At 39.8% G+C, this 23,985-nt stretch overlaps 2 protein-coding genes across 6 annotated transcripts in view; both read right to left on the bottom strand.

Moving 5' to 3' along the window:
- Positions 1-8,135, bottom strand: part of loxl2b (lysyl oxidase-like 2b) — a 44,756-nt gene extending 36,621 nt beyond the window's left edge. The window contains exons 1-3 of the mRNA XM_056377011.1: positions 7,896-8,135; positions 4,107-4,466; positions 3,530-3,705 (exon numbers count right to left, since the gene is read on the bottom strand). Of these exons, the coding sequence (XP_056232986.1) occupies positions 3,530-3,705; positions 4,107-4,466; positions 7,896-8,052 (693 nt within the window). The 5' untranslated portion in view covers positions 8,053-8,135. The remainder of the gene's footprint in view (positions 1-3,529; positions 3,706-4,106; positions 4,467-7,895) is intronic.
- Positions 8,136-13,472: 5,337 nt separating this feature from the next.
- On the bottom strand, positions 13,473-17,474 carry LOC130168923 (lysosomal membrane ascorbate-dependent ferrireductase CYB561A3). Of its 5 annotated transcripts, none has more exons than XM_056375276.1 (7): positions 17,329-17,474; positions 16,523-16,649; positions 15,674-15,878; positions 14,348-14,556; positions 14,065-14,219; positions 13,813-13,981; positions 13,473-13,715 (listed from the first exon to the last, which is right to left on the bottom strand). In XM_056375276.1, the coding sequence occupies exons 2-7, from the start codon at positions 16,640-16,642 to the stop codon at positions 13,689-13,691; spliced, it is 885 nt and encodes a 294-aa protein (XP_056231251.1). In that variant the 5' UTR covers positions 16,643-16,649; positions 17,329-17,474; the 3' UTR covers positions 13,473-13,688. The 5 variants fall into 5 exon arrangements, with proteins under 5 accessions (XP_056231251.1, XP_056231253.1, XP_056231252.1 ...); XM_056375278.1 differs by having other exon boundaries at positions 17,208-17,341; XM_056375277.1 differs by having other exon boundaries at positions 17,218-17,341.
- Between the last annotated feature and the right edge of the window lie 6,511 nt (positions 17,475-23,985).

Genomic DNA, 23,985 nt, shown 5'->3' with positions numbered 1-23,985 from the left:
AAAAGGTTTTCTGGAAGTAGACGACAAAGAAAATGAAAAAAAAAAAATCTGGGGGTGTGGAGAAAGGAAGTGAGCTCGCCAGACCTCTGCAGCCCACTCCTCATCTCTGATTGAGGCCAGAGGTTTTCGAGGCGACATTAGCCGCTACATTAGCCGCTGCTGGCATAACACACCGAAATCTCCAACTAAGAAGTCAGAATTAGAGTTGCACTGTGGGTAATGTAGGTGCCAGGTTTTTACAAAGAAGAATGTGTGAAATAAAAAAGACGACATCTTTGCTTCTATTGTATTGATTTTAATACTTTTTTTTTTTTTGCCCACAAAATATCTGGCTCTGTACCTGCTCAATGCTCCACTAAGTTCACCAGCTAGTCTCTAACTGTGGCTGTCTGGAGCTGAGCAGGCGGTGTACAGACGCCCGATGCGGAAAACAGGTGCCAGCTGCGGCTAAAAACGGACGCTAAGACATCAGAGAGAGTGAACCAAAACTGTGACTGATCTGACACTGACTATAAAGCTCCATGAAGCCGAGGAGAGCTGCAGTTTCAGTTGATAATTCTCGCTAGGGTTCATCATTATGAGGTTAGTCAGGTTAGTTTCCATTCAACAAGTTTTATATGTAGTTTGGATTTTGGCTGTAAAAAACAACCCCTGAATGAAAACAGCAAAAAAAAAATTAAAAACAGAAAAAGAAAAATATGAGAAAAAAAAGATTCTGCACTTGGCCAAGGTGGAAAAGATTAACACAACAAATGGCAATGGAAACAGACTTAGTCAATTAATCGTGCATGAGACTTCTGAAACATTCACTCAAGCCTCTGCTTCGGTGAAGAGAAGAAAAAAGAAACTGACAAAAACTTCAGATCTGAGTGAAGCGTGACCTTCCTCAGATGAAGACAAGAAAGGGATTGTTTCTGCACATTCTCTTTGAGGTTTGACTGGTGCTCTTTTAAAATGGTCACCTTCTTTTGCAACGCTTCAATGGCACCTGATTGGAAAATGAACAACACCAGCTGCTTATCTTGACAAACCGACTCCTAATATTCGCATAACGGCAGCAGCTGGAAACATTTTATATTCTCTTTTTCTAATTTACTCAAAATTCATTTAACATTTGTGATAGATTTCTAAGAAAATCTACTGTAGCTTCTTTCACATCGTTTTCATATCGTTATCTGATATGATAATGCTACACTCAGAGGGAGTGCATCAGACAAGCTCAGGGAGTTTTTCAGTTCCAGCTAACCATAACAATCCTTAAATCATACCGGTGGCTTTCGGAAGAAGTAAAGAAAAGCTCTGCTGAGCTGACCACACATGTTTTGTGGGCATTATGAAAAAAAAAACACTATATCAGTTTTTAAACTCTCCCGAGAAGCAGAGGAGTGGGTCAGAGAGGGAGACAGAGAGGCAGACGCACAGACTCAGCTCTGGTGTGCAGTTTGCTCATAACGTTGGAATGTGGATTCATGAGGCCTGCCCAGTGAGCAGAAAGATAACATTCTGCTTTTGGTGGCTCTTAAAGGTCCGTCAGCTCCAGACAACTGACAGTTATGAGTGCAACACCTAATAATTACCAGTTTAACTTCACTTTCACTGACACACTTTGACTGCAGGCTATTTAGAAAGGAGTACTGGTAAAACACAGAGTCGGGATGGGTTATTGACTTTAGGTGTACGGAGTCGTTTCCAGCCGTATACCAGGAGAGATTTATCATTCAAAGGGAAGTTATGAACGCCATGAAGCCTGAGAAGGGATGTTCTCTTTGTCAGGTCTGAAAGTAAAACTTAAGTGATGTCATCGGGGGTTATCTCAGCTTGAGCTTGCAGTGGACAAGTGTTTCTAGGAAGTCTGTGTAAAAGCTGGGGGTGTGAGGTGTGAAAGATGTGGGAATTCATCATGCAGGAACGGTCTAACGTAAAACACCAACTATTAATTACTTCACTAAATTTACCCTTTAATGCACATGCTTACCTTTGCATGGTTTTGTGTCTGATTGCAATATTTGAACACTGAATAATCCTAAAGAAAAAATAACAAGAAGAAAAATGTGGTGTCTCATAAAAAAATAGGAAAACATATCCTTAAAGTTTCCCCCTCACGGAGCAACTGAGAAAAAAGGCTGCATGGATGAAATGTCTTGTCATTCTCTGCTCGTGCACAGTCAGACATTATAAAACAGGGAGTATCCAGGTTCACCAAGTTAAATTACTGACTTTTAATGCAATTCAACCTGTTTCATGATCACACTGGCCAAACTATGATGGAAAAACCAGCACAGATGATGTGGCCCAGAGCATAGCATGTAACAATAATTCCTAATGATATTAAATGAATGCAACCTGGATTAGTGGCATAGGATGGATGGATGGATGGATGGATGGATGGATGGATGGATGGATGGATGGATGGATGGATGGATGGATGGAAGGATGGATGGATGGATGGATGGATGGATGGATGGATGGATGGATGGATGGATGGATGGATGGATGGAAGGATGGATGGATGGAAGGATGGATGGATGGATGGATGGATGAACTAATTAAAAATGGTTAATTCACGTCAGTTCATTCACACTCGTCTGATGGTGCTGGCTGGTGGTGACAGCAGCATCCCCTCTTTAAGTTTAAAAGTATCTTCAAAAAGCAATCAGATATAAAAACATACAGTATATAACCAACTTTACTGCCTTTGCTTTACTTTTAGAAATAGACAGATACCCTATTATTAATTAAGGCTTTAAACTGATCACTGACTCAGTCCGAACAGAAAAATTTCTTGATTAATGGCAGTGATAATTATCTCCACCAAGGACGTTATGACTCGTGTCTGTCTGTTGTTTTGTTTGTTTGATTGTCAGCAGAATTACGCAAAGAGAAGCGAACCGATCTGCACCAGACTTGTTGGGGGGATGACCCAGGGAAAAACCCAATACATTTTGTTGAAGATCAAGTTAAAGTGGTTTTCACTTTCCTAAACATTTGACCACTTTCATCAATTTCTCAGGGAAATAATGTTTGGACCCTGATGTAAAAAGTAATACATATTTACAGTGTTGAGATCTAAAGCTTTGTAAAAAATTTGGTGCAGATCCAGATAATCATCTGGATCTGACAGATGTGTAGGGTTGTTTGGCCTTAACTCAGGTATGTACTCTACTGAGAGTTCCAATATGCCGCTGCTGCAGTGCAAACCAGGTGTCAAACATTGCATGCAGCTATTCCCTGAATGGTCTTGTCAGAATACGGCTGAGTAACAATTACGTACAGTAACAGGCATCTACGTCTGAGTGACAAAAACCCAATTTGTTCACAGATGGATGAAGGCAACAAACTCCACTGTCTGTGCAGGGCTTTGAGACTTAAGTTGTGTTTGTACAGAAAAACTAAAAGCAAAACAGATCATAAAGCCCAGCTGTCAGCAGCTGACAAGGTGTTAGGAAAACAAATGTCCTTTGGGCAGAAAGTAAAAAAGATGCCATGAAAAAGCTTGGAGTGTGTAAGATTTCAGGAACTGCAAGTTTACCTCTACATGGTTGGGCAGGGTGTTGACAAATTTAAACCCTGGTATCCTCTTGTCGCTGCACACCACGCCTACGTCTTCACTGTGTTTGCAGTCTGAAACACCGATCCCATTGGACGGACAGAGCGCCAATGTCTTTTCTTTGCCAGTGCAGTGGAGATTGTCGAACCAGATGGGTCCTGACGAGACAAAAGAGAGATTCATCAGCGCTTCCATGGGGAGACATTTTCCTTTTATTAGTGGAAACAAAGGAAAAATATATTTCTTTTGAAGGCGAGGCTGCTTCCTCCAAAAACTGTGGAACATCTACCATGAATCATTTTCCAACTAATAATATGACAAATATGTCATAAATTGAAAAATCATGCACACACACAGGTTACATCAGTGATATGTTCGGCCGATATTGGCCTCAAAGTAAAAATCACATCTATGTGTTATTTGTTTATTTATTTATTCTGAGGTATATGATGATGTTTGATGTGTGATTGAGTCAGTATTTGTTATACTGAATGTGTTTCCATGTCTCCGCCCTGACATGAGAAACAATATTAAGGTAACAGTGCTTTACTTTACCTACCTTGTCCTTTCCCATATTTAGAGGATGGAGACCATGAGATGGCTTCCAGGTAGCCCAGCTCCCGGCACACCACCTGAGCGGCGTGGATAGTGAAGTCATCATCACAGACGGTTCCCCACTCGCTGTTGTAGAAAACCTCTACGCGGCCCTCGTTGTGCTTCCTCTTGTCTCCTGCCAGTCGGAGCTGAATCCTAGGCGTGTCTGGTGCCAGCTGCGGGGCGGTGTACTGTTCCTGCTCTGGGTCTGGGTAACCAGGCGGGTAGCCAAGGTGCTCATACTGGGCCAGGGTCAGCTTTAATAGCACTAATAGAGTGACAGTGCAGCAGGGCAGGTAGTGGGTGGCCATCATTTTGGTTGGCGCTGGTGAAAAGATGAAAAGAGAGGAGCGGTCATTAAAATTCCTTGGCAACCATGTCTCAGATATTTGTTCACAACGGTACTTTCTGCTTATTACAGAGGAATCAGACTGAAGAACAAGAATGGGAGGGAACATTCAAGGGATACTTCATCGATTTTACACATAAAAGCCATTTGACAGTCTGAGAAAAGAAACTCTTAATGATGTCATCTTGATTTTGGCATGGAGACCACAAATTTGTAACACAAAGCCTGTGTTACAAAATGGGGACATGGCATTTGGGACTGGGCATATACCAGACAAAGAAGTCTAACAAAATATGTGATCACGCTGCACAATAGGAAATGTAGCATCCAGTGTTTTTGGACTAAAAGTCCAAAAATCTCTGCTTCTTGTGCTTTGGTTTTTACCAATCCTTTTTGGCTGGACCGCAACAGCAGGGGCAGCACTATAATCCCAAATGTATGTGAGTGACTGACTGATCATATTTCTATCATTGGTCACCTGAATGCCACGTGACTGAGTTGGCGTTTCCCCCTTTGGCGCAAACAGTTTCTATTAGGCGGGCGTTTGCAGTCTGCAGTGTTGCAAACTTAGTGCATTTGTCGCTAGATCTGGAGCCTTTCTTTCAAACAAGACTAGGTATAAACCCAGTATATGGCTGGACCATGTATGGGTGCCAACCGTGGGCTCCCGACTGCACCTCCTGTTACAGGCAGTCACCTTGCTGCCCTGGTTTCCTGTGTGCTTGAGAGCTGCACTGAGCCTCACCTCCATTACAGCAAATAAACTACTTTCATTACATGTACTGTATCATTATTAGTAAAGGAGGCGGACGAATAACTAAATATAAGACAGAGAGAGGGAGAGTCATCGCTAACCGCTAAAGAAACGAGCCGATCTGGATAGCAGGTAAACAACAAAAACAACAGCAACAGGAAATGAGACAATACACACAGCAATAAAAGACCGGTTAAGAAATAAAGGGGTTTCTGTCCACTTAAACGCCAAAAGGCTTTTAATTACAAACAGTTACAGGAAGTGTTTGTGTTAAAACGTAATGAAATAACTTTAATACGGGAAATGGGAGCAACAGGGCTTCGCACTAAAATACAGATTACCTGTTGTGGATCCCAGATGGAGTCTGTGCACTCCAACTAAATGCTAATGTTGGTCTCTCTCTGCTAGATGTGTAGACAAGCAATAGTTTGTTAACATGTTTGAACACAACTTTATAAGGTGATGCTATGCTAATGTTTACAGCTTCTTTCCCTGCCCCCAAGTGGCCAAAAAAGTTAGTCAGTAATTGCAGCTTTAACAATAACAAAATTGCAGGCTGTACATAAATGTAAAAACACATTACTTTCTATTCATCTGAGGACCTTTCACAAGATAAACAACCTTATGGTTTTTAAATCAGCAAATGGAAACATTTTCATCCCAAATGTTTCCATTTTCTTTGGATTCAGTTATTACTGTGACATGTCAATAGATGATATAAAGAAGCAAAACATTCATTTATGTGAAACAGTTGCGCAGTTACTCAAACCACAGTGTATCGAGAGGTGATCATTTATCAGATCAGATCAGGAGTCCAAGAAAAGCTGGACTCCAGCTTGAAACAGACACCTGCAGTTACATAACGCCAACCTCCCACAGAGGAATACTGATGTATGGTTGGACCACTGCTTCTATCTCCTACCTTTAAAGAAAAAGAATAAATCAAATTCCCAAGTCAAAGACTGATATAACCAAGAGTTTATGGCCGGACAAAAGCATGACTCAAAAATATGCACACAACTAAAATCCCCCACTGACTCGTCAACAGCTGCGTTTCCACAAACCAATCAAATGTTAAAAGCTCATAATTTTTCTGCTTTTGTGTAACAACATCTGGCTGATGATCCTTCTACTTTCCTCATTGTAACGTGGCAGTGGTTACACAAGCTCGAAACGACATACACATTACACAATGAACAGACGGAATGAAGCCCACAGCCTCTGGGTCTGCGCTCGATGTGTCCAAGCCCAAACAGCGATGTTGTCATTAGAAAAACAGTCAGAATGTACAAAAAACTAAGATTCAACTGAGGCATTGCATAAAGAAGAGAAGCTCATTCCTGAATGTTTCCCACGTCAAGCTCGGAACACAGATGAGCTCTTTCGTGACTTTTCAGGCGAAGGTGTTGATATTCACGAAGGATGAGGATTGGATGAAGCTGCAGTCACTTAATCAATCACAACAACAGATCCAGGATTTTCAGGCCCCTCTTTCCTTCAAAACACCAAATAAAATGTCAAAAAATTCACTGAACCAGAAAACCTTGAAACCCGAAACATGTGCTGCCTTTCGCCTCAGAAACAGAGACAAAAGGCTCTTTAAAAACTGCATTATCTTAATGTCAACACTGCTGCGTTTTAAGAAAGGTTGGAAGGCCTTTTTGTGGCCCATATACAGCACCGCTTTCACCTTTGTGGAAGTCAGACGTGTCCCACCTGCTGCTGGAGGGGATCTATGCAGCAGTTGAAAAGGTCAAAATGTCAGTTTATAAGAATGTCAACTGCTTCTTCTCCTGCCCTTTTCTGAAGCGCTCACACGGTGGCTTCACTGCATGTGGACGCAGAGAGAAGGTTCCAGCACCAAAAAGATTTAGACTGACATTTCCTCTATTCCACAATGCTTTTTAACACCAAATCATTTTACCCAATAAAAGAAAAACAAAGGGGCCTTCTTCACATCAGGAGAATATTGTATTTGTATATAAAAACAATAAAAATACCTGCAATTGATGCAACTTTCTTCTGATGATGTAACAAGGGCTGAAACTACTGATTTTTTTTTTTTTTATTGTTGGTTAACATACATCCGTCCATTATTTTCAGATTAATCTATTCACTGTTTAGTCACCTGAATGCCAGAAACTAAAGGGGAAAAAGCTCAGAGGGCATAGTGATATCTTCAGATTGGTTATTTTGTCTGACTAACAATTCAAAACCAAATGTGTTTTACTTACAGTGGTATAAAACAGAAATAAGCAGCACATCCTTACGATGGAAAAACTGGGACCTGAAAATGTTTTGTATTTTTGCATGATAAATGACAAATAATCGATTATCAAAGTTTGTGATGATTGATCTTCTGATCTTCATTAAGCTTTTAATGTAGGGCTCTCATGTTTAAATACTGCAAATCATGTACAAAACTTAGTCCTGAAAACACATCCTAATCCATATCAAAAAGACACCATGTGGTATCTTAAACCCTGATGGTGAGGGTCAAAGCTGAAGACAATGAAAACCCTGCAGTAACATCACAGCACAGCAAAAAAAACATCACTGCCCCACCTCACACGGCAAGTCCCATTAGCAACACAGCAATGAGGCAACAAGCTCTGGAGACTTTCGCATAGTCAGGCTGTAGTTGGACTTACTTCTCTTGTCGCTGCTCAGGACAGTCCCCTCTGAAGCTGTGCGCTCCTGCAGGCTGCGGTAACAGGCTGAATGCAGCCCAGTGTGTTCAGACCAAAGCCCAAAGTCAGCTGTTTTTTTTTTTTTGCTCCTTCTCTCTAAACTTTCACTCCCTCTCATGCAAATCAGAGCCAGGCTTTGGACCCGAGCTGCGCTGGCCCCGCCCACTGCCGCCCACCTTAACGATGACCTCACCGGAGATGGCCTGGGACGTGGAAATAGCGGATCCGACTTGAACACAGCGCTGATAGTTATGAGAAAGTTAACATGCTGCTTTCAAAGAGTGTCGGAAAAACTGAAAAATCAAAGAACCTTGAAAAAGAGGTTAATGGGAGAACATCTATTTTACTTCACTCTCATTGTGTTGTTGTTCGGCTGCTAGCTCTAAAAAAAAAAAACACACCTGCCATACCTGCCCAGCAACATAAAACAGACACAGTTGGAGACTAGCTGCAGACCATAGTGCAGAATATAGCTGCTAATTTTCTCAGGAATTAGTGGAGACCAAAAGACTAAAATAGAGGGAAAATGCACTTAGATGTATCATAGGTGGCCAAATGAATGCTAATCTTGTCACATATCCCGTGTGTAAAGAGAAAATTAAATAAATAAAATAAAAAAAACTATAAACTTAGTTATTGTAATATTTTTGTTCCATGAAGTTTAGCTTTGGGTCTCAAATGAAACAAAAATAACAAAAAATATTTAAATTCTTTAATCATTTCAATATTCTAATCAATAAATTATGGTTTAATTCACTGATCTATTGTTATTATTAGCATGCTAAATGTAGTTAGCAGTTCAGTTGCTGTAAGCAAGCAAGCTAGCAGTTAGAGTTCATTTCCTGTCCTGCCATGAAAATATGACATTACCTGTTTTTTCACAGATAATGGAATAATCTTTGCATCATAAAAAAGAACACACTGAAAAAGTGATGATAACACGGGTGACTTTTTCCTCAAACTACAAAGCTGTGTCTTGCCACATGTCAGTTTTTCACATTGTTTTATGTCACAACTATTGATTTTATATTTAGTTTGAAACTAATAAATATTTCTGCACATCCATTTCCTCATTTACTTCGTTTCCTTTGTCAAGACCAACGATCCTTAGAGTTAGAATATTTAGAGTATTTACATAATGTATTTAGTATTTAAACCAGCCTGGTAATGCAAGGTACCATAAATTTAGGTTTCATCAGTCTTCAGTGGTGGGTACATGGAGATAAAACGTATTGTATTGTAAAAGTATTGTTGTTTGTGCTCCTTAAATTTTATCTTCACTCCCTCAAAACCCATTAATGGGCCATTGTGAATATGCTTTGTTTGATTTTCAAGTGCTTTTGGCTGGAAGATGATAATTAAGCTGGAGTGTGTTCTTATTTTAGAAATGAGAGGCACAGAGCTGCACTGTGCTTCAAAATGAAGAGAAAGAAATGTCCATCAGGCATGGAGTTAATTGATATTCTAATTGACTTACTCTGAATTACATGTGGTACAACATAAAAGCATAATTAATGTTAATAACACAATATTATACCATGTTTTTTTTTTTCACCAATGTTTCTACTCTCCTGACATTAATTTGTCCTCAATTATATTTCTGAAAGTTCATGAAGGCAACACTTACCTGTGATGTGTAGGAGGACATTTACCTGCCAAACTCCTCTTCATTTGACAGTGTGTGAAAGCAAATATGTGTTGTTCATGACATATGGTTTATCATGTCAAGAGTGCAGCACAAGTAGCCTAGCTCGAAGTCTGAAGTGTGTTCATTGGACTCGACTCGACTCTGCTGCCACCTTGTGTTGTAGGACATTCTCTCTTCCAACATCGGGGCAGCAGCTCAATTTGACCAAGTACAACAAATGTAACTAATAAAATGATGTTTCGGTTAGGTCACCTTCTCTTCCCAGATTTCTTCCTCGTAACATAAACCAGACAGCTCATTAAAAAAAACTCTGTGGTGCAAACTTGGCAGTGTGTGTTGTTTTTTTGTGAACTGGAGGAAATCAGTGTTGTGTGTTGTGAAGACAGCTGTGATTGTCTCAAATGATACAAACCAGATCAAGACTGTAGAAAACTAACAGAAAGTGTTGCTGAAATCTTTTGGCCTCCAGAACACTCATGTGTGAAGTGTCTTCAGGTCATATCACTTATATAAAAGTTTCAGAGAAGAGAAAACGTGAAAAACAGGGGAGTCTGGTTTTTCTTTGTGCTGCTTTGGATGTTGTGTGACACCTCTAGCACTTATCATGCCTTTCATAACACTGGTTTCGTATATTTATAGCTTTCATTGAGACGTTCATGCATCGCATCTGGATCATGTGCTTTCACCCAAAGCCATTGCAGCATCAGTGGAGACTGTTAGAACATCCATTACTACACCACTTCCTTTCATCTGATCAGTGACTGATTATCAGCAGTATTATGTTAACTCCCTTCATCTTCCCCTCTCTCACTTTCTGCACAGCTGAGTTGCAACCTTAATCAGAGGGAACATTTGACACAAGTCTACATCACACCTTGGCAATTCACTGATCCATACACAGATATACTAATTGGGATTATTAGTGCCACCTTATGGCAAGGGATTGATCACCTGCACTGGCCGTTTATGTTTGGAGTTTGCTTATGATCTGCATCCAGATACTTGGAAGCTACTTGGTCCATAAAGAAAACAGGTAGGAATGAGAAAAAATAATCATATCAATATAGCATCACACACATGAAGATAGGTCTAATAGTTCAATGGGGAATAGATGTTTTGGGAAAAACACTTGAGTTAGCAGAAAAGATTGATACCGCTGTGATGTCCGTATGGTAAATATGCCATATGCTATGGTTAGGAAACAGTCAGCTTAGCATTAAAACAGGGAACATAGTATATCTCATTTGCTTAATCTACAAAAATAAAGTGTTATAAAAAAGTAACAAAATGTGGCTTTATGAAGATTATGTGCCAAAAAATGTATTGGCCAGGAGCTGGAGTCTCCAATGTTTTCTGGGCAACATCATGATGACAACGAAACCCAGCAAATAAGTAGTCTGGAATATAACCCTCCATAAAACAAGTGGTTGGTCGGTCGGTCCAACCTTTTGGTCCAGACTGACATACAGTGTCTTCAGAAAGTATTCGGACCCCTTAACTTTTTACTCACTTTATTGTGTTGTAGATTTTATTGTAAATTGATACAATTGTCATTTTGCCAATTAGTCTACACTCAAATAACCTACAACAAAGTTAAAACATATTTTTCTTTTAATGGTCCCATATAGTATAAAGGTAGATGTCCATGTGTTGTTTGATTATAAAGCAGGTCTAGGTTCTATATTAATACTGTGAAAGTATCAAAGCCTCAGTCCACAGAGAGATGCACACAGCCTGTGTTCAGACACTGAGCCTTGAAACAAGCCGTCACGACTTCTGTAACTTTGTGATGTCACAACAAAGCAGTCACCGCGCTCAGCCATGCCCCAAGCCCCGCCCACCTGGACCCACCATCCAACATTGCTGGATTTGGTTTCACTGAGTGTTTACCTGAGATCTGGTATATTTTGTATTTGATCACTGAGAAAACAGTCAGCCAATCAGAAGAAAGGCTCAGAGTCTCTGATCTGATTGGCTCACTGACCTGTTTTTACTAGACCTAACACCGGGATACATTACAACAGTTTTTGGTTCTTAAAACCACAAATATATCTTCTTATGGAAATCAAAACTTCAAATGAAACAACAGAAAAGTGTAAAATATGGGACCTTTTTAAGAAGTTTCCAGGATCACCATATTAAGAATGTGTCCTGTGACGGGACACATGACAGTCTGTCTACATCCTCTACCCGAGACATCTGTTGTGTTTCAGTGGTTTCACCTTCACAGTCCTGTTGAACCCTGCAGTGCATACGTTCACTGCAGACTTCCCCTGGGTTTTTTCTCTACTTCTGTGTTTTGTGGTTTTGGCAAACAATGTACTTCAGCAATAATTTCTTATTAATGGCAACTGTGACAGCTGGACATCCTGTCTGTGGTGGACCAGGGGGTGTCTTAGAAGGGAATCAGTCTAAGCACACCTGTGGCCACATTCTAGGTTCATGTTCTTTGTTATTTTTTGACTATAGACCCAGATCACCTGTCCGAGTTGAGGGAAACATTACAATGAGTCTTGAGAAGGTATCAGCAGCGTCATTGTTTGACCTTCAACAAAAATCTGCAGTAAACATTAAAGCTCACAAGTGAAAATAATTTCTCAGTATGACAATGTAAAAATGTCACTTCTGCTTAACTCACATACAGCATCATTTCATTATAGTTGTAGAGAAAAAATGAAAGCTGTTTCCGTTTTTTCCCTACTACACAAGGCTGACTTTCAGCAGATGGCCCTAAATCTGATGAGAGACAATTTGACTGATTCTTTTTAGATCATTTATTATACAAAGTGCATAACCTGAGAGTTAACGAAAGTACTACACAATATCAATCAATTATTTCTCCATTCCTCTAAAAAGCCCAGTTGTTCCCCCCTTGTTCCCCATCGTCATGTTTTCTTCCGCTGAATCTACAGTTAGGAGGAACAATGAAATTACGCGGTAAATCGCAGGCCGTATCATAAAGCGTTACTAAATATTTACCATAGAAACATTTTTATACTCGAGCCAAAAGCTGCAACAAACAGTTAACAAGACTAGCAGTCTCCAGCCATGCTAGCAGCTCTGTGTGGCTGTACTTAAATACAGTAGCACTTTGAGCTTGTTCACATCAGCATGTTTACCCATTACAGTTCTAGCATGTTCATGCTTAGCAAGTATATAATACAATGTTGCCCATCTTAACTTAGTTTAATGGTAATATACTAACATTAGCTAATTGCCACTAAACACAAGTTGCAATGGGAATTGCATTAATTTTGCAGGTATTTAGTCATGGCAAAGTATTGAACTCACATAAACTTTCACCTGATGATGGTGCAAGATTAAGTCAAGGTTCCAAAGTTTCTGCAGTTCATCCACTAGGGACCATTAATGCCTGCACTTAATTGTATCGCTGTCCATCCAGTAGTTGGCCAGACATTTCACTCTTAAACAAAAATTGATAGAAAGCAGAGACTAATTGGGGAAATATTTCAGTCTAAGTATAAACTTAGTGCTGAGACTGTGCAGGAGTTCCTGATATTCTTTCGCACGAGTTCAGTCCGCCATTTACCTGTTCACCACATGTGCAGTGGACAATATTCAGCCACAATCTATCTACAAATTTGTAATGCTCCTTTGTTGTGTTAATGAGTGATTCTGGATACAGGAATCAAAATCACAAGACCAATCATTTGAAACTGTTATTTAAATGAAGTCGTAGGAAAGTTTTGGCTCATTAAATTCAATGTTGTAGGTTTTAGAGTATTACCATCAGTATACTCACTGTAGTTAAAAAAAATCCTACAGTATATTATCACAAACTTTAACACTTGGGGCCAGTTACAGCTTTACAGCGCGATGTCAAAGCTACAGCGCATCATTGGAGAGCTAACACACCACAATAAAACGTGTCTCATGAAACACTTTTTTTTTTTTTTAATTCTTTGGGCAGAAAGGCAATCTTAAATATAATTTCAAATAAATATTTACAGATGCAGATATTTTTTACACACTCCAGGCAGAGACTGTTGCATTCAGAGTAGAAATTTCTTGGCCTCTTCTGGTGGTTGACCTGATTTTGCATGGCTGGGTGTCATGCAGTGAGCAAGTTTTAAAATCTCCTTAATTCATTCATTTTCCTCTTGAAGCAATGGCTGTAAGGGAGAGTAGATAAGGGTTATTACAACACACTTTGTGAAATTAAATCCTCTAATCTCTTTTAATGCACATATACTGTATTGATAGTCTCACCGTGTAAGCCAGATCCTCAGGCCGAGAGTCCGGTCTCTGCCAGTTATGGTTGGACAAAATCTTTAGAACGACCAAACCGAAGGCTACAATCAAAACTCCTAATGAATTTCCTAACAAAGCCTCAGGTGGAAGTTTAGAGTATGGCTGAGTTCCATTGGCGGTTCCTTTACTGTGGAAAAAAAAATCAGTTGGAGAATTTTCCTCTGAAATCAAAGCATTCATAAAAAAGTAACAGAGAAAAATGGCACTTACAGAACAAAGAAGAGTTTCTCGTTAATTCCAGAGATGCAGGCAGCGATGCTGAGCCACAATATGCTGCCTCCCATCCACACATGGACGGGTTTCAGCAGTTTACGTAGTGATATGGGGGAGCAGGGCAGGAGGAAGCCAGCCACACCCACCACCCACTGGATATGGCAAATGAATGGACACCCACAGATAGAGAGAACAGAGAGAACAAAGGAAAACAATCATGCACACCTTATTGCACTGAAGTGGTTCTGTCTCTACATTTAAACTCATATACCTGTCATACCTGTATGGCGAAAAGGGCTGTGGCAGCAATTCCAATCCAGCTGTGCAAAGAGTAAAGGTTAGGAATGTTGTTGGCATTGTGGAAGTCAAACACAGCACAAAGTCCCACGATCGACAGGACCAGGGCGATGAGCATCAGTGCAGCATGAAGGAGCTTCCAGGGGAGTTTATTCTGACCCCAGGTCAGGGGGATGCGGTACAACACAGCTCCTGCAGGGGAGAGGCACCAACAGAAAAGATAGAAAATGTATTCAAGAATAGAAAATAATCTTGATGTTGCAATTTAGATCTGAAGAGTACAAACATTTAACAAATGTTACAAAGTGGAGGCATGGAATTAGAAAGACAATGGGCATTTATCTGGCTGGAGAAGTCTAAGGGAAGACGCTACTGAGTTGCATTATGGGAAATGTAGGATCAGCATAGCATTTTTGGAGCTTGACTCATACCAAGGGCTAAAAGTTTCTGCATATCGTGTTTTGTTGAAAAACTAAATCACTCAAATACTAATATAAAGGTTAGGGTTACCTAGGGTTACCCTCTGAAAGAAACTACATTTCATTTCAACTGTTTATTTCATAATTGAAGTGACATAATTAACATGTTTCGTAAAACAGAAATAGAGTGATAAATACGAACTCAGTACATGTTTCTGTTAGTCATGTATAATTACAACTTTGCAAAATACTTTCATGAATGTTCATCACATGTGGAAAGTCACAGTACAGGACAATTTTCACTGAAGCCTCCACTTCACATATTTAAAAACCTTTTACACCATTAAATGTCTGGAGTTACATTGTATTTACACCCAATGAGGAAAAGAATTAAGATCATTCATGCATTAATGACCGAATATTACTTTGTCACTCAGGTTTCACATTCATATGCAAATTTAAGAAGCAAAGTTCTCCAAAATCTAGAGATTATCTGCTCAGAGGAGGAATTTAACAGAAGTGTGAAGTTCCTACTACAGAGAGACAGACAGAAGCCATTGTTACAGTATAATGTCCAGATAATATAATGTGTACCATGATGGAGACACATTGCAGGTCCTTACTGAAAGGCATTTACTTAATTTCATCAATGTTTACTTCACTCTAGAGAAAACTGTGACTGCAATCACTAGGTGTGGCACTAAAAAAACAGTCACTGTGGACATTACCTCTCATTTATGTTACTGTAATGATGCATCAAATTATATGTTGGGTCTCTCTGAAACCTGCAGTGTGTAATTATCTTAATACTGTCTGGCTGTCAGAGGGAAGAACAGAAGTGAGAAACAGAAATGAAACTCTGTGATCCTAAATTTAAAAAAGTCACTCACCGATGCCGTACACCACAACCAGACCTGTGACCATCAGGACCGGGTGCCAGTTGAACTGCCGGGCCTTGCCGTCCCAGGCGAACCCGCCGCGCCACTGGCTGTTCCAGACGCACACACACACCACGCAGGCCAGGCCCAGGCCAAGGCACAACAGGTAGCACATGTAGAAGATCGTGATGGACCTCATCCTGGACAGATATGTGGGCTAAATAGATATAGGCAGGACAGCATGGCGGTCAGACAGGGAGAGTGTTGTGTTGCTGATTCAATCCAAACACGAGTTAGTCACCACCCAGTAAACAGTGAGCTGGTGATTTGCAGGTCAAAGGAAGTCTGAATGTCCCTTGTTTAGAACATATGCAGTTTTTAAGACATCTGATAATTCAGTGACTACATTTCAACATCAGACTAAATTGTGCCTGGTTTTAACCTTGGCGTGTTCACTAAATCAGTGTTGAACATCTTCCTGCTCAGCCTTTGTCACCTGCAACGGATAGAAGCAGCAGCTACCAGCCAAAATTGAATGTTAACTAAATTACAAGATACAAGATACACAAAAGGATCAATACCGTTAAGCAATCAAAATTAAAATGCGATAGAAGTGGTTGAACCTCTTTTAACCTGCAACCACCATTGTTTATTTCAGCCTGACATCAAACTCGACATTTTATCATAAGCTTGACATTTGTCAGAGATGTGTTGCATGCCTTACCTTGTCCACAGCTGCTGTAAAACTGAAAGCACTTCCCAGTCTACAATACTGAACTTAACTCCACATCACTGCTTTGTCTCATGATTTTCACGTCAATCATTGACTGATATTCACAGTAGCACTAGCATTGCTCTCACTTCGTGTTTCTCTTGTTCAGCTGAGGTCTCACTTCCACATTTGGCTGTATTGAGGTGGCTGAGGGGGAAGCAGTCTGAGCTGGAGGGGCAGCTGGGAGATGAAGGGCCACCCTGCTGCATCTGCTGCCTATAAATATGATGGAAAGTGGGAGTGAGACACGTTAATCAGTTCGAGTGGAGAGTCAATAGAAGTATCCAATCAACAAAAAACTTTCTCCTGTCAAACAACTATACAGAGCAATATTAGATTTTGGTAAAGATTTGAGTGGACTGATAAGTCAAAGTATTTTTTTTTTTTGCATATGTGATACAGTTAATGTCATGAAACCAGTGGATAAAGGCACAAATACATTTCTGGGAAAATGAACACATCTCATGATTGAATAGGCAGGCTACACCTTCAGCCCAACATTCACGTTGCTCTGACGCACTAGGTAACTATTACAACTTGAGCATTTATTTTCGCGGTTTCTCTTTATACTGAAAACATTGTAAGTATACCGAATGAAAGAGTGTTATTTATAAATTCATAAAACGTCTTAAGTGACGTTGCCGCCAACGCGTTTGCTCTCTCGAAGCAATATTACTTTAAAATTGCTGTTTTTCACATGAAGTGTCGTAAAGTTGTCGTCCTTAGTTGTGAGTTGCTGCTGTATCACGTATGTCACGTATTTAAAAAGCGTACCGTCGTGTACCTCAATTACGAACCCTCCACATCTGTAAAGACGGTCTGACGACTGATAAAATGTCGAGAACAACAGCTGTGTTTACAAAGACAACTTTCGTAACACGAAGAGGTTATTTACCTAACCAATTTCCTTATTGACAACGCAAGTCCTTGTGGGAAATGTGGTTTTATTCGTTACCGGCGTGTCCTGCAGCACTAGGCGTTCACCAATGACTCATCATTATTCAATAATTATGCAATTTAGTTGAATAATTCAAAGTCGCGCGCTGTGTAATTTAATACTACACCCTCCAGTTCTTCTGAAGCTTCTCCTCAGCTATGAACCAGCAGCCTGCATGATGAAAACAAGATGACTGTTGATCAGCCTGGAGAAAACGGGTGTCAACACTCAAAGTAATAAGACTCAGTAGGGCAAATAAATTTTGAATACGCACACACACACACACACACACACACACACACACACACACACACACACACACACACACACACACACGTGCAATCTTAAAACAAACAATAAAGAAATATTTAAATAATGCAACAATAAAGCTGTAAACTATAGCCAATAAGAAAGTCTGGGGTTGTATGAACATATGAATGACTATCACTGAAGATGTAGGAAGAGACTCTACTGCAGGAAGTGGGCCGCCTCAGGAAGGCTGACCTGTAGAGATCTGTTGTCTTTCAGCTCCACCTGGAGGCAGTTTCAGTCAGTATCTTTCTGTGTAGTAGCCTAATTTGTTCCATGCATAATAATATGTTTTTTTCATGCTGCTTTCACTCACTGTCTCCTACTAAGCCAGAAGTACTAAACCTGTACATCAAAGTGTTTTTGGTAATAATAAAAAAAAAGGTTTTCATAATAAAATGCCAAATGTGTATGACTCTCAAGATTATGCAGAGGATGTGACATTAAAGCCACTTTAATTTGAGGTTATATTGTGCTGTTGGTACACTCAGTATTACCAAACAAATTGCAATTAATGAAATTAAAATAAAACAATTGCCACATTGAACCTGGAGCTTTTAATCCCCCTGAGGGTTTTGGGCCCTCTGTTAAGCTGGTAATCTAGTGTTTCATATGTTATCCATGTACATGGTGCAAATGTACTTTAAGTCAGCAGCAATGAAACAATATGTAAAACAATTAGTAAAGACAAATTAGTAAAAACAAATTGCAACATGTAAAACCAACTGATAAGTTACAAATAATAAGACACTAATAGGACAATAAGACTGTCAGAGGTAACTACAAAAGGTGCAAATTAAAAATGGATCATTAATTAAATTTTAAAGCAATTGTTTTAAAACTTGTGCATTACAAATATCTTATGAAGCAATATATTCTATTATTGGTTTTATTTATAGGTGTATTTAACAGTTGCAGAGAACATTAATAAACATTGCTGTAAATACACCAGTGTTAGCCAAGATGCTATTTTTCATCCGTTGTCCCCGAATAGATGCTCCAGAGTCACTCTAAAAAAAAAAGAATGTAAGAATGTAAGATACTCATATTATTTATAAGTATGCAGCACAATAATAATAAGAGAGGAGAATATTAATATTAGTAAAAGCATCATACAGGATACCATTATTCTACATTGTCAGGTACTATATAAATATGAAGCACTCAGTTCACAGGCATTAAAAGCACACACACTTACAGTACATAAAACACATAAATCACTTTGGCACAGTAAAAGCAAGGCCACAGTAAAAGATGTGCGCGCAGGTACATGAGGCCAGACAGTGACAGGTGACAACAGACGTTGAGGTACACAGCACAGACAGATTCTGAACTCAAGGTTCACTTACGAGATTACAACAATAAGCCCCCATTATGGACATCTTCAGCCAAGGCTCCCTGTACTGAATACTTTAAGGACCTTGTGTTCTCGTAGGACTAAAACATGACTGCATTATTTTATTGGACCAAAAAACCTCTCGCCACAAGAGTAGCTTTTCCCGACTGCAGTTGGCCCCACTAACAAGACTAGAGGATCTTGGATCTGTCATGTTGTGTGTAGACCCTGTGTTATTTTACTCAGCAGCTGGAGTAGACAGTAGAAGCTTTAGGGCAGTAAAGATGGTTATTCTCTTTCATACTAAAGCAAGCTTGCCCCAAATCTGCCACAGTTTGCTGCAAAGCAGTGTGCAATTTTTCATATCAACCACAAGTCTGGTTTCAACATGACCAGGTTGAATGTTCATTGTTTGGTATGAAAACCTCACACAGTAATTCTCAGAAAAAGGTCACATCAGTTGTTTGTAATGTTCCTCTGAATCTTATACGGTCTGCATTTGCTTGTAACAAGGACTCATCTGAGGGAGGGTGCATCAATATAGAAGGCCTGAGCCCCCGTCCTCCAGCACTGTTCTCACAGACAGACAAGAATCGAGCTGTCAGTGGGTGCAAGTCCCTGCCTTACATTATCAAAGTCTCTCAGATCCTCTAACAGACTCCTTGAAGTGATGTTTTCTGATGACTCTCTCGGTCCCTCCTCAGTGTGGCTGGCACTAACAGCACAGTGATGAGGGTGAGGATACGTGGGTATAGAGCAGGCAGAGTTTGCTGTGTGACTCAGTGGGACAGCTCCAGGCTTTTGTTAGGGGACATCTGAGTTAATGTTCCATATTTCCTTTACCACTTCTTGCATTCTGGCATTGACTTTGTTTCATCCTGACATTCCTGTGGTTGTTTCTCTCTCTGTGGTTTTTGAAGCCAGCGATGCTGAACTCGAGTACAAGCTTGGTGTTAAGTCTCCTGTCTCTGGACAGCTCTGCAAACAGCTCATATTAGGTTTAGAAGTCACAAAAAACTAATGATAAATCAAGATTAAGAGGCTTGATGCTCATAGTAACAATGCTCACAGGTAACATCTACCATGTCCACAGCTAAGTTTAGCTAGTATGCTAATATTTGCAATTCTACACTAAACAGAGAGTACAGCTCCTGGTGGCACTAGAGGAAAAGTCAGGGTATCACCAAACTCATCACGGTTCATCCTCTGGGGACCATGAATGGTAGTACCGAATTTTGTGCCAATAGTTGTTCACATCACATTTTACAGTATAGAGGAGGAACAGCACCAAATGTTATAACAAAATTTGAAAATTCCTCACAAAATAGGCTAATCCAAAATGTGTATTTTTAAGTTTTAGATTTTTTTTTTACAGATATTTAATACAGACATTTTCGTCTATGATTTTTGCTGTTCTGTGTCTGATATAATTAAACAAATATAACTTGCATTGAAATGTATTTCATGTTTATCACAGCAGATCAAATCAAAGAAAAAGGTGGTTATGGGGAATTTTAATCAGTTAAACATTTTACAAAAGACTGTTAATCATTCTCAATTTAGAGTTAGATGAAACCTTTACCCCCTTATTTAAACATGATTTTTTTTTTTTTTGAAGCTGGATCTTAGCTTCAGCTTAGTTTAGCATACAGACTGGAAACGGAGTGTTGTTGATTGGAGCGGCTGACGTCTCCACCGCCAAAGCAGCTGAAGCCACTCACAAGTCAAGGAGTCAAAAGGCCAAACAGCTGCTCGGGAGGGCGGCTGGGTTACACGGCTTGCCTCAGCACCTCGTGTCTTTTCTAAACTTTTGTGAATAGTTTTTCATGAATTGAGGAAGTCGTTTGTATTAGAGGGCACTGGACTAGAGTTTACTTCTCACACACTTAGCTTGAGAATTGTTAGTGACACTAGGAGCAGGGTTGCTGTTTCTTGTGTCTTTGTTTTTAAGAGAGTGTAGAAAGGTTTTTGTTTCTCATTGTATTTTTATCTTAGAGTAAAATTTCCAACTTATGTTAGTTTGAGTCCTGTTTTTGTTGTATTTTTGATTTAAGCAGGACCCACTTGCCGTGTTCCCCTCTTTTAGTTTTTCCCACATTCTGTTCATCTTTGTTACTCTCCTTAAAATCTAATACATTTTACTTATTTAATTCATTTTACTTGCAAACAGGCAATATCAGATCCTTTATGGGACAGAACGCTGTTCCAAGAAAAAAGGAGAGTCTCCACCTCCGCTTTGTTACCTTTGTAATTCATGTCTATTTTTAGCTTTAACTGCTTAAGCACTGCTTGCCTTGCTTGCCCTGATGACACACCACTGGATTTGTGGTTCAAAATGACAGACTAATTATATGAACATTTTATGAACAGTGTTAATAAGTGTTGAATAGAAAATGGAATGGAAATCTTTGAATGTCTGATCTCTCATTTTCTGTCATCACTTTCAATTCTCGTCAGCTCCTGTGTTGACTCCTACTCAGATGTAGCTGTTTTGTCCTGTGCCATGTCACCAGTCTGAACTGCTGACTCGTACGCCAGCAGGCTTTTCTGGTAAGACTGTGATTCTGCAGCAGTTCAGTTCAGAAAGCTGGATGTCCTCATAGACAAAGTGCAGGAAATAGGATCCCCGCTGGGAATCCCACTGAAACTGACATTCAGGTTATTAAGCTGCAGAATAAGTGGAATGAACGATTCTGTCCTGAAGCAAATTGAAAACTCAAATCTGTGATGTCATACTGATCTACAGTGTGGAGCCACTCTGCTGGCGGTGAATAGAAAGCTGACTTTGTGAATCAGAAATGACCTCCCCTTATTCAGAGAAAGTAATCCTGAATTCTGTCATGGTGACCTTTTCTACCTTTTACAATTTATCCTCAGCAGAGTTTTACATCAGTGTAACAAATTCAGATTAAGAGACACGGCGACTCTCTTCTTGTTTCCAGCAGAGGAGGTAGTATATTTTACACTCTTTCCCGTAGTTTCATATTTTAGAGCTGAATTTCACTCCTATTGTCCTTTAAGTTATATGGAGTAACCCTGAAGGCCAAAAATCTAAGACTGAATTCCTTTTTATCCCTGTCTCAACACTGATTAACAGAGCTCTTGGTGTGAAGACTGGCAAGTTGTCTTATCTCCGTCTTACATGGCCTGAATGAAGTGATCATCATAGCTTTCATCAAAATCAGCCTCTATTCACTCAAAATTGCACATAAGAAGTACCCAGCATCCTTTTGGAATAGCACTTACATGGATCTGAGGGGAATTGTGTGAGACGTATTTGGAGGAAATCTAATTTATTATTCTTGCATGTATGTAGGTACAATGGTAGTGAAAATGTGATTTCAAATTGAAGGGATGCTAACCGAACACTGCAGTATTATAGGTGTGGTGGCACTGAGAACAGCTCGAGAGGGCTTTCTTCAAGGGGGGCCGATTGTAATATCGCCACTGGATGTCAATGTGATCCCAGAGGCCTTTTGGTTTATGATCAGACACACAAGAGGTTTTGGGTCTCTGCCTTCAGCTCCATGAAGTCCTTGGCAGCTGTGGAAAGCCGGTGGAGCTGTTATCACAAAATGGGAATGAATTCTCTAGAGAGGCAGCTGGGCTTTTTGGGGTCTTACCAATAATCGCAGGAAACTGTGCTCAAATCTGGTAAAATAGAGAGGAGAGATAATAAAGAGGTCAAAAGTAGCAGGATGTTATAGAAAGTAAGACTCCTGTTGAAGGCTTGATTTAAAAAAAAAAAAGATTTTAAAGCTGCATTCATTGATTTCCGGCCACTTGGGGGCAGCGCAACAGGCTGTAAACACAACAGTGACATAGTCAGTTGATAATTCTCTGCGAGTTCGTCATTATCAGCAACCTCTTCTGCATTGCACTTAGTTATTTGATCCTTTCATAATATAAAAATACTGATTAAAGCAGCTTCAAAGTTTTAAAATATCTGGTTAGGCTACTACAGCAGGGTAAGATACAAAGTATTAAAATCTTGGTTCACTCAAATAAAATAAAAAATAGACCTTTTTGGATTTATTTCATTTATTTACTTATTTTAATCAATTCATCCAGGCTTTGAGATGCTGTCTCTGAGACTTCACACACCACTCGAACACAGTGGAGGTCATTGGAATTTTGTTGCTCAAAGCATTGAAGAGATCACACAGATCTCACTGTGAATAGTTTTCATTGGAAGCACTTTACTATATAAGAAACAGTCCCAGTTGAATGCCTGAGAGAAAAATAATCTCAACTGAAGGATGTCTTTGTGGTGTATAGATTCTAATCATCCACTTCATGAAGTGCTGATTAAAGTTCACTGAGTTTTTTAAATGTCAGTTTTCACAAACCACCTCAACACATGGACACATCAAATCTAAATGATCCACATGGCTAAATGGAAGTAAATGACAAAAAAATACGATCTTTCATAATCTGTGCAAAGTCACCCTTTGAAATAGACAACACAAAAGCAATAAAATAGAATATAAATAACTGGCAACTGAAACTAATGGGAATTTATCAATTCCTAAGGCGGGGTGGGGTACATTAAATGCTGGTTACATACATCTACTGATGCCTCTGGAAACATCTTCAGTGATGTTCATGGACTCATTGGGTGTCTCAGTCTTTCAACATCATGTCACCCTCATCTGGGCTGACTCCAGCTTACGACTCCATGGCTCTCCTCTTTTGATCCACGGCCTTCTTGAAGCCATTTCTGCCACATTGCTGGTTCTCCCTTGATGCTCAAACTGCCTGCAGATGTTCTTGTTCCTGTTTAGCTACTTGGAGAATCAGGACCACTTCACCGACTCAACCTCTGCGCTCATGGCTTCTGCTATGGTCTTCAGGACCTGATCTGTACAGTCCAAGTGACTTTGTGCAGTATCTGAGGATGTGATTCAGCATGGAGCACAGAGGGAACGATGGTTACTCTGTTTTACCCCATGCGTGCAGATTCGAAGCAC

The sequence above is a fragment of the Seriola aureovittata genome, chromosome 5 (genome assembly GCF_021018895.1).
Source record: "Seriola aureovittata isolate HTS-2021-v1 ecotype China chromosome 5, ASM2101889v1, whole genome shotgun sequence".
Taxonomy (NCBI): domain Eukaryota; kingdom Metazoa; phylum Chordata; class Actinopteri; order Carangiformes; family Carangidae; genus Seriola; species Seriola aureovittata.
Note: the sequence above shows the minus strand (reverse complement) of the source record. Positions and strands in the feature narration are given on the sequence as shown.